Source organism: Pyrus communis, chromosome 17 (genome assembly GCF_041283825.1).
Source record: "Pyrus communis isolate YQ-2024b chromosome 17, ASM4128382v1, whole genome shotgun sequence".
Lineage (NCBI taxonomy): Eukaryota > Viridiplantae > Streptophyta > Magnoliopsida > Rosales > Rosaceae > Pyrus > Pyrus communis.
The window spans coordinates 26,448,181-26,459,731 of NC_142581.1; the positions used below are offsets into that span (position 1 = coordinate 26,448,181).

The 11,551-nt window shown below is 37.8% G+C and overlaps 1 protein-coding gene across 1 annotated transcript; it reads right to left on the minus strand.

Moving 5' to 3' along the window:
* Positions 1-1,694: 1,694 nt before the first annotated feature.
* LOC148689732 (F-box/kelch-repeat protein At3g06240-like) lies at positions 1,695-3,213 on the minus strand. Its single transcript, XM_088689478.1, has one exon. It carries the CDS (start codon positions 3,069-3,071, stop codon positions 1,887-1,889), a length of 1,185 nt encoding a protein of 394 aa, XP_088545604.1. The 5' UTR covers positions 3,072-3,213; the 3' UTR covers positions 1,695-1,886.
* Between the last annotated feature and the right edge of the window lie 8,338 nt (positions 3,214-11,551).

Sequence of the window (11,551 nt, forward strand, 5' to 3'; positions counted from 1 at the left end):
CTTTGTTGATGTCAAGAATCCCCATCTTTTTAGCAGCATCCTTGAAGAAGACGTAAGTCTCGAGCTAATATCAACAATGACGCAACTCACCAAGGTGTTGAAAATTTGAACCTTGACGACAAGGGTGTCATCGTGAGGTGAATGGACATCTTCCAAATCACGGTAAGATGTTATAATCGATTGCCACCGGTTTGTTGATGTTGGTCACCATTCCTGGTTTCTTGCAAACCGTCTTTCTTTCTTTCTGGGTATTTGACATATATTCTTGCTCTTCATATATATTGTTCACCTCAGTGGATGCTTTTTCCCCTGAGCATGGGACAAGGTGGAGACCTAAAAGTCTCTTGGATTTTCTACATTCTTTCACTGGGATAGGGCGTCGAGATAACTCCTTGAAGGTCAGAACAATCATTTCTGTCTTTTAGGTAGCCAATTCTTCAAAATGAGAAACAAAATCTTTAAGGTCTTTGATGGGTTCCTTTATGATGTCTTCCCAGATCTCATCTATGGCGGTAACACCATCGTGCTTCTGGTGGATATTACCCTAGGAGGCAGCAACGTCGTTGTCGTTAACTGAGCTTTCTAACATGTTAGTTGGCAGAGTAGTCTGGTCGAGAGGAATAAGAGTTCACTCTCAATTAAAGCACCAATTGTTGGAACCAAGATCGTGCACTGTCGTGAGTGGTGATTGGGCACAAATCCGAGCAACTTGCAAAATAGTAAACAGTCGTGTCATGAAGAAGCCTAAGACATCCCGGAGGGGGGGAGGGGAAGGTGTGTGCTGGCCAAAGGTTATTTGACACTCAAGTTATTGAATGATTTTAGACTAAAGCAGTGGGCAAGAGAACTAAAGTGGTTCGGTTGCGTTACCATAAATGAACCCTATATAGATGTATTTATACAATTGGGAGAGAGACATTTTTAGGATAGAATCGTGGTTCTAAGCCAAGATAATCTTAGAGGATATCTAGAACTAGACATTGCATTCTCTTATGAGTTATAGTGACTTGTGGCGCACGCCAGTTCTTAAATTGTAGAAACTCCAAGACTTATAAGATCAGATTGTGTTCATATTCAAATCAAATCGTGTGTCTTGCGGAACAAGCATGGTTCCCTAGCAGAGTCGCTAAGACACCACCTAGTGCCCCAGAGTAGTGTGATGGTGGCACTGCTAATCCGTCTGATACAGCTCCACACGGAGTTGGTGGGTTCATGACTGAACTTTTAAAGTAATTGTATTTGGATCAGCTTCACTTTGGCCCTAAAAAATCATGGTCCCACAAATAATTAATTGAGTTAAATAAATAAGCATTAAGATTAAGAAGGTGGCCGAATTTCTCAAATTAAAGTTTTAGCAAATGTGTCCAATAATACACGTACGTACTTTTTCACATACTATACCCATTCCTTTTTTATTTTTTTTATTTTTTTTAATCTTTTTTTATTTTTTATGAATAACGGTTAGGGGCTAAAATGCTATAAGTATACTTTGTCGTGTAAATTTTCTAGCAGCCCAGATTTTACTTATAAATGTTAGTCCTCCTACGTTATCAGGTTAACTTGATTATGTTAAATGAGTAAAAACTTATTAGGTTTTTAAGAAGTGAATTCTGAAGGAAGAAAAAAAGGAAACATATGGAAATTGTTATTTTGAACCATATAAAAAAAAAATAAATAAATAAAAAAAAAGAAAAAAAAAAAAAAGTCGTCTTAGACTTTCAAATAAAATAACATTACAAAATGTGGAAAGCACAAAACTAAAGGCAGCCCATGATAAGCAAATATAGTAAAAGGGCTACAAAGCAGATTAAATTGAAAGATGCAAATTCAAGCCTTATGTCATGCATACAAATTAAATAGAAAAAAAATGGAACTTTCCCCTCAACTCACTTGACATGAACAATACTTTTCACATAAATAAGAACTTCGAAATCTACAACCCTATTGAGAATAGGAGGAATATGAAGATAATTGAGATTTCCGGTACTAGAATTATAAGAGGTGGCTCTTCCATCGGAGTCAAGCATAAGAAGCTCGTCATTTTTCCAAAATGTCAATGGCTTCTTAATGCCATGTAAGGGTCCAATGGTTAAGAGTTTTGTCCATGACCTTTTAACTCCGTCGTAATCATCCATTAACCATATTTCACATGATTCAGAATCCTCACTCCGATTGTAACGAGAGCAAAAAGAAGCAAGGGATTCATTTCGCAGAAAAATATAATAAAACCTAAAACCTGATTCTCTCCTAGAAGGCAGTTGTATTCTATGAAATGTGTCATCACCTAAATCAAAAGAAAGTATGTATTCGTCGCCATCCGTTGCATACCAATAACAAAATCCCTTCATGAACACTGAATGAGAACAAGAATAGGTTGTACTTGATATATTGATCTTGATCTCTTTCCAAGACTTAGCAATTGTGGTGTATAACTCAGCCGTGTGAGGAAGAGCAATACGATGATAAAATGTTCGTTCATCATCTGAGTACTCACAATTTTCTATAATTCGCACAACCTTGTATTCTTTAGCATTGCAATCATAGCCAAATCCCAATGCTTGAAAGCTCGTCTCCAATTCAAATTTTTCCTCAGGAGGGGCAGGGAGAAGAAGACATGAATCGGGAAGTTGCTTGGATTCCCTCGTTGCAGGATTGCATAAAAGAACATTTTTCCCTGCTTCTACACAGACAATCCCATTGCAATAACCAAAAATCAGTACAAAATCATGATCTTTCAATGAAAACGGTATGTTTAGGTCCTCAACATCATAATGAAGGTTGTTCTCATCACTATCAATGGAAAAATTAATCATGGACCAGAAAATTTCTTGTTTCCAACTCTGGTCTGGGAAAATGTGAGCCTGAGAACGGTTGAGAAGGATACAAGTGGAGGATGAGAGTTTGTTGTCCACGGAATTGCTGAGGTGTTTGGCCACAAAACTTAGACTATTGATGAGAGAGAACCAAGACTTGTGTATGCATTTGAACCGCATCAGAGATTTGGGCGGCAACCTGGACAAGATTTCAATTATCCTATCTTCAGAAGTTCCACTTTGACGCACATGAGGCATTTCGATAGTTTTGTTTGCAGGAAAGAACACAACCAGTTTGAGAGCCAAACTAAATCAAACTCCAAGTCCCTATGGCCTGGTAGATCGAGGTTCAATTACTAAACATATTACCACATAAGATGCCAAAATTCAACAGTACTAAATAAACATGGAGTTTCACAACCACAACATATAGCTATCAAATAAAACAGGGGCTATCTAGAGTTCGAGTTTTTTTTAGTTTTCCAAGTAAAATAGGGGCGATTCAGTTAGTTTCGAGTTTAACGGAGGATCATACGTTCAAATTTTACCATTTTTATTTTTTTTATTAATACCCAAAAAAAAAAAAAAACCCATTCAAATTTCACCGTTTAATTCTACATTAAATTAACTATGAAAGTAAAATTCACATATTCATACACGGGCTTTAATTAATAGAACACTTCATTCCAATCCTTGTAAAATATGACTTTTAGACTAAAACCTTGTTCTAAAAGATCAAAATCTAATCTTAGTCCTTTGATATATTTAATCACATCATTTGCTTAATTATGTTTTGATGTTTATTTCTATTTTTCTGCGTAATTTTATTGTATTAATTACATTATTTGGACCATAATATATTTTGTTGGAAACACTTGAGAAAACTAATTTTTCATATAATCTATTTCAATACACATTGTTTTCTTCATGTGGGTATATTAATTTATTAAATATATTTTGATATATTCATTTCAGTATAGACATTTATGAGCATTAATTCAATATAATAATACAATATATTTTGGCACAAACATTTTGGTATATTAATTCATTATAATATAGTTTGGTACGTACATTTGGCGTATCATGGCGTATCAATTAATTTTAATATATTTTCATTACACTTATATTACATCCCACATCATCCAAGGGAGTGGATCCTGTAAGCCTTATGTGTATATTCTCATCTCTACCTAGCACAAGGCCTTTTGGGAGCTCATTGGCTTTGGGTTCCATCAGAACTGCATAGTTAAGCGAGTTCGGGCGAGAGCATTCCCAGGATGGGTGACCCACTGGGAAGTTCTTGTGTGAGTTCCCAAAAACAAAATCGTGAGGGCGTGGTGGGGGACCAAAGCGGACAATATCGTGCTACGATGGAGTTGAGCCCGGGATGTGGTGGGGACCCAGGCTGGGATGTGACAATTTGGTATCAGAGCCAATCCCTTGCCGGATGTGTGCTGACGAGGGTGTTGGGCCCCTAAGGGGGGTGGATTGTTACATCCCACATCACCCAGGGGAGTGGATCTTGTAAGTCTTATGTGTATATTCCCATCTCTACCTAGCACGAGGCCTTTTGGGAGCTCACTGTCTTCGGGTTCCATCGGAACTTCGAAGTTAAGCGAGTTCGGGTGAGAGCATTCCCAAGATGGGTGACCCACTGGGAAGTTCTCGTGTAAGTTCCCAGAAACAAAACCGTGAGGGCGTGGTCAGGGCCCAAAGCGGAAAATATCGTGCTATGGTGGAGTCGAACCCGAGATGTGGTGAGGGCCCGGGGCGGGATGTGACAACTTATGTATTTACATAATTTTTTTCATATGTGTCACATTTTTAGTATTTTTTCATTTTGGTACATTTGTCTCATCCCGTCCCAAATTTAATCATATTTTCTTTCCTGATAGTAGAAAATTTCAAAAGCCCATAACGGGCTAAGTGGAAATCCTACGTGGACGTTTAAGACCTTGTCACTCTTTGTCCCTTTTATCGTCCTTCAATGTAGTATGTGTCCTTACAAACATGTGAGCAAACGAGGCGTAGATAGACGTAAAGTGAACGATATACACACGTTTCTAAAATTCTATCAATATCCCTCCACCTGTGAACATACTTATACTCTCCTTTATTCTTTTTTGAATTTTTTTCTCACATATTTTCTTGCAATAGATATTCTTTGGACAAAGCGTATGATAGGGTCCCAAGAGACATTCTTTGGAGGATTTTAGAGAAGAAAGGAGTACGAGTAGCATATATCCAAACTATAGAGGATATGTATGATGGAGCAAAAACTGTTGTAAGAACTCGTGAAGGACAAACCGAAAGCTTCACCATAATTGTAGGGTTACATCAAGGCTCATCCTGAAAGTCTATACCTTTTTACATTAGTAATGGATGAGTTAACAAGACATATTCAAGATGATATTCCTTGGTGTATGCTTTTCGCAGACGATATAGTGTTGATAGATGAAACTCAGGAAGGGGTAAATGCGAAGCTTAAAAGGTCTTCGCCTAAGCCGATCAAAGACAGAATATATGGAGTGCAAGTTCAGTGCAAATGGAGGCCAAAATGAGTTAGGGGTGAGGATCAGAGATTAGGAAGTACTAAAGAGCGACTGCTTTCGCTACCTAGGATCTATCTTGCAAAAGAATGGAGAAACCTCAACCATAGAATACAAGTTGGATGGATGAAGTGGAAGAGTGCATCCGGCGTGTTGTGTGACCGCCGTATGCCACTGAAGCTGAAGGGAAAATTTTATAGGACGGCAATAAGGCTGGCAATGCTGTATGGCATGGAATGTTAGGCAGTGAAGCATCAACACATACATAAAATGGGTGTAGCGGAGATGAGGATGCTTCGTTGGATGTGTAGGCATACGAGAAAGGATAAGATTAGGAATAAGGATATCCAAGGTAAAGTAGGAGTAACCAAAATTGAAGGAAAGATGAGAGAAAATCGGTTACGGTGGTTTAGACATGTGCAAAGAAGGCCTATTGACGCTCCGGTTAAAAGATGCGACTACGAGACAGAGGTCCAGGGCTGAAGGGGTAGAGGAAGACCTAGGAAAACTTTGGAAGAGACTCTAAGAAAAGACTTAGAGTACTTGGATCTAATGGAGGACATGACACAGAACCAAGTGCAATGGCGTTCTAGGATTCATATAGCCGACCCCACTTAGTGGGAAAAGGCTTTGTTGTTGTTGTTGTTGTATATTTTTCTTGCAATTTGGAAAATTAATGATTGTTTAAATTTCGTAAGAATTAAAATTTCAAATTGATGTAACGTTCATGGGCATTGGAGGGTGAAATTTTCTAAAAAATTTATCAAAATTGTATGATACTAATTTGCCAATTGGTACTAGGTAAATTGTTGTGTTATACGTGAAAATTAAATTATTTCAGAGGTCAAGGTGAGGGTTTGTATCTTTCAACGGTTCATGAGTGATGAAATATAATTTTGTCAAAATTTTAACTTTTTAAGTTAAAAGGTTCATAAAAAAAATTTAAGATAATACGTTCAAAAATCAATATAAGAAAAGTTAACACAAAAACAAAATTATCGCATAATCAAATTATTACATAAATAAACATATATAGCCCCATATAGAATCCGAAAGAAATAATCTCTCATTGGGGAGCCCAAAAGAAATAGTCCCTCACTGGAAATACTGTAATCCTCTCTCACACTCTCCCTCTCACCCAAGTCTCCATCCTTCTCATTGTCACTCTCTACAACTCTCTCTTTTCTCTATGTAAAACACAGAGACGCCATGAGGCGCCAAACCCAAGGAACACCCACTTGCGATCACCACCTTTCGCTCCCTCTTCTCCCCAAAAACAGGGGAAAACCCCCCAGCTCATTCTTCTCTCTCCTTTATCTCTTCCTTTTCTCTCTCTCGGCCGTTACACGCAGACGGCGGCGGAAACTTCATGCCCTGTCGAATCCGAGCCACTAACCACCACCATCAAGATCAATATGAACACATCCATGGTTTTGCTTTGTGAAAACTCAACCCGAGACCACGATTTGACGAACACCGACGATGTTTGACTTCCCCGACAAGTTTTTCGCCCTTTTTCTTTTGTGAAGGTAAGTCTCGAAACTGCTACCATTGGATACCACTCGTAGAGTAGATGGATTTTGATATATTGCATGCATGATGTGGTTAAGGAATGACACCTAGGTTGCACAGACATGGATACGGTGATATGTGACATGGCAAATCTTTAAAAATAGAACACGGACACATCGATTAAAATATAATAATTTTATACTAAATATAGCATATATTAAAAATAATAATGCGAATCATAATATAACAAAATAATTGTGTTCATCAAATTCATTTATTATGTATATTAATTAAAATAATTAAAACAACACAAGTATAATAATTAAAACAAGAAAACTTATATGTATGCCCAATAACAAATGAAACAACAAACAAATTAAAAAAAATAAGCCTAACGCTATTTATAAATAAAGAGGGTGAATGAAACATCAACCAATCACCTCCAATTAAAATAGAATGCAACCGGGGTGGAGGCCGTAGAAGGGACTACATGGGTTGCTTAGGAGAGGAAGAGAGGGAGAAGAGAAGTGAAGGAAGGCGCGGATTAGAGACTCAATTTAGGTTAGGCCGGATTGCTTTTAGGCTTTAATTTTTGTATTTCCAAACTGCCCCAAATGTTTCAATGTTTCCAAAACTGACTCAAAATATTTTTCAAATTTACCAAAATACCCCAACCGTGTCTTGACCTTGTCCAACCCATGTCGGGAATCTGTAGGAGTGTCCAACACTCCGACACTTCGTGGTTTCGGAGTGTCTGTGCAACCTAGAATGACACAGATTCGAAAGTTTGAAATATGCTCAGTTTTCGGCAAGATTCGTGGCTTTAAGGCCATTGTCTGCCACCTCCACCTACCATTTGAACTTCTACATTGTAAAATCAGATTCCTCTTGTTTCCAGCTTCATTTTAAACTGGTGGCCAGATCGGATCGATTCGACCCGATAACTCAGAACCTGTTTCAAACTCAGATCTGCACCCTATCCAACCCACCTCCGACCGTCCGACACGACCCGTTTCATAATATGGAAAGAATATTTCAAGTATATTGCTTTAACTTTGTGTTAGTTTTAATGGAATGTTCTGCCAACCGACAAAATATTCCGTTACCTTGACCGTTAATCGTCAAAGTTGATCAACGTTGACTTTTTTGAAATCGCCCCAAGACTCTCCTAAAGTATTTCGACACACCGGTTCTGTTTACGCACTCCATTTCTCCAAATTCAAATGTTTTAATGGAGTTTTTACTAATGGATCCCTGTACTTACTTAGGTGTGGTCGTGCGATTAGTATCAGTGATCCCGTATTTCCTATTGAACAGTAGCAACCCTGCAAGTAACTATGAGTAGGTCTTTTCATTTTCAAGTGTGCGTGCGTGTGTGTGTGTATGGCTTTCCTCAATAACTGTTTATGCAAAGTTGATGTGACAAATGTTTAGCTTTCCAAGTAGATTTTTCCACACTTTCTTTTTATATTATTATTTGTAAGCATAAAGTTATGGCATGACATTCTTGCATCTTATTTGCTCATTATTACACATTTTTCACGATGTCTCTTAGTTATTTGTATTGTCTGGATCAAGGACCAACTTCACGTGTGTGTTCACATGCACTGTTTACATTCAATTTTGATCCAAAGTTAGGTGTCATCATGTCCTTAGGTTAGATGTTTGGACTCGTATGTGATGCACTTAGCGTCAGCTTCACATGATATAGTACTAGAATGTAAAACGTACACCTAGCATGTTCCATTATTAGAATACCTTTGCCATTGGCTTGTGTGGCTACATAGATTAATGAGCAGGGACTTATACTGTGAGATGACTATTGTATACGTACCCTGTATTCTTTGACTTATGGTACTTGTTGGGGACTATACAATATTACGCAGTATTATTATTTCCGGAAAACAATATACTTGTTTTACAGTGAGGGGTTATGTAACATCCCACATCGCCCATGGGAAGTGATCCGCCCCGGGCCGGAAAGTGACAATTTGGTATCAGAGCCTAACCCTGGCCGTGGTGTGCCGACGAGGACGTCGGGCCCCTAAGGGGGGTGGATTGTAACATCCCACATCATCCAGGGGAGTGATCCTTATATGTATATTCTCATCTCTACCTAGCACGAGGCCTTTTGGGAGCTCACTGGCTTCGGGTTCCGTAGGAACTCCGAAGTTAAGCGAGAAGGGGGCTAGAGCAATCCCATGATGGGTGACCCACTAGGAAGTTGCTCGTGAGTTCCCAAAAACAAAACCGTGAGGGAATGGTAAACCCAAAACGGACAATATCGTGCTACGGTGGTGGAGCGGGCCCAGGAAGTAGTCCCGCCCGGGTCGGGATGTGACAGGTTACATGTTTTCAAAACATTATTTTTAGGCCCACTCACCCTTATGCTTTGCTCCTCTAGGATTTTAGTGGGTAGAGTTCTTGTGATGACAAGGATTTTTGGCATAAGCTAACATGAAGGAGGTTTCTCCTTACAATATAAATGCTATCCACCTAGTGATAAGGGCTCGACCCTGCTTAATGTGTACTCTAGTATTAGTTACTTTAGGTTTTAATTTACTGACACTTTCCACAACACCATCACTTTATGGCCTTTTCACCTTTCAGGTCGTATGCTTGCGTATTCATCTATAGGTCAAATTGGATATGTAATTATTGGAATAATTGTTGGAGACACAAATGGTGGATATGCGAGCATGATAACTTATATGTTGTTGTCGGTTAGCATAGCTCGATGTAGGTGTTCAGGTGGACATTTTCGAATCGGGATGTGACAGCATTTATAAGGATATAATTGAAGTTCAAAAAAAAATAATAAATTAAAATCTGTATTAATAAATTCAAAATATTTAGTGGGCGATACTGAATAAAAATATATGTTAAATATTAAAAGAAAAACAAAATTTGAATTTGAGTTAAATACACATCAAATGTCTAGAATCAAATATTTAATCTAACACATGTTTTAATAAAACTTCAATCTTTTTTTAAGTCAATTTTTTTTTCATTAGAAATACAATCACATAATCACTTTTCATCTAAGTTTACCCCAATTTTTTCCTACACTCCATTAAAAATTTAAATTTATACCTTTTCTAATTTCACCATATTTCGTCTAAAAATACCCCTCAAAGACCAACACCAGAAGCACCCTATCCATAAATATATTAAATAGTTATACATATATATTAATTAGTTGTGAGGTTTTTCTCTATTTAAACACCACTTCAAATCCAAGTTCACCCCACCACTTAGGTTTACATTTTTTTTTTTTTTTTAACTTTTAATTGTGTCAAAAGACAAAAGAAGAGTTTTATTCAGAACCAATATGTTGGTTCATATTGAATAAAATACAGAAGAGACAAAAAGATGTTGGGCTATAGTGAAATTCAGAAATTAGTGATTCATGGGAGGCTTATATATACATATATATATATATATATATATATATATTGTGCTGACTGTTTGAATTGGCGGGGGCAATCTAAGAACTTCGTTTACTTGTGATCACTGCAAAGAGTGACCTCAACCAAATCAGTGATCTCCGTCTTAGTTGTTTAATAAAAATCCTACTCTTATCACATTTTCATACCACATCTCTAATAGAGATGGGACGCACATGTGTTGCTGGTCCTCCCCCCCTATTAGAGAGATGATACAAATCTGATATGTGTTGCATGACTCATTGAATTGGCAAGTGAGTTTTGGTACCTTATTGTTGGCACCTTTGCATATAGCATTCTCAGTACAAACCGCCTCAAGAGACAGTTGAAGGCAACCAACCAGGAATTGCAGTTACTACCAGTGCCAAATGACCAATCTACTATTGCTCAACCACACGAGATGATTGAGGTTGCTTCTTCTGTACTGCCTATAAATAGAACTATAGGCCTTCACACTCGAGACCGTCATCAATTTCAATATCTTCAAATTGTACAAAAACCTTTGAGTGATTCCTCAATCAACATTAAATTGGCTTTCAATACAAAATCAATTACTTTTTATGCAACCAGGTTTTCAGCTTTTAAGCTACAAACACTAAAGTCTTTATTCGAAGTAAACACTGTGTATGAACCTTGAGATTTAAAACTATTTTTTCTTTGCCACCAAGTGGTATGATTTTTCGTTGAAGTACAATCTGTTGGGACACATAATCCTCACACAACTTGCCCCTGAAAGCAAGTGGTGAACTCTTATTAGCACAAGGTGCCTTAGTCAAGCCTTTAATAGGCTCTTAGGCCATCTCCAACCGATCCTACCAGAGGGCCATAGGGCCAAAAAATCCTGAAATGACAAAAAAATCGTCTCCAATCGAGGGCTAGGCCAAAGGACTTGTGGGTCCTATTAGGCCAAAACACCAAAACAGGCCAATCGGCTAGCCCAAAAGAGCCAGTCAGCTAGCCCAGGCGGCCTAATTTTTTAAACCCAACGGCTACTTGGCGTTAGCATGACGCCAACTAGCAATGGCTAGCTGACGTCATGCTGATACCAAGTGACCGTTGGATTTGAAATTTATTGCTAGTTAGCATCATGCTGATGATAGGTGCCAGTTGGATTTGAATTTTTTTTTTAGGACAAATTTTTTTTTTTAAATATTAAAAAATTCCCCTTGTTTTTTTTTTTTTTTCCTATAAATACCTAAGTCATTCCTACACCATTTCTCACATAATT

Bases quoted from the DNA above. Each gene is read 5' to 3' on its own strand.
- LOC148689732 (XM_088689478.1), bottom strand. From the start codon at position 3,071: ATGCCTCATGTGCGTCAAAGTGGAACTTCTGAAGATAGGATAATTGAA.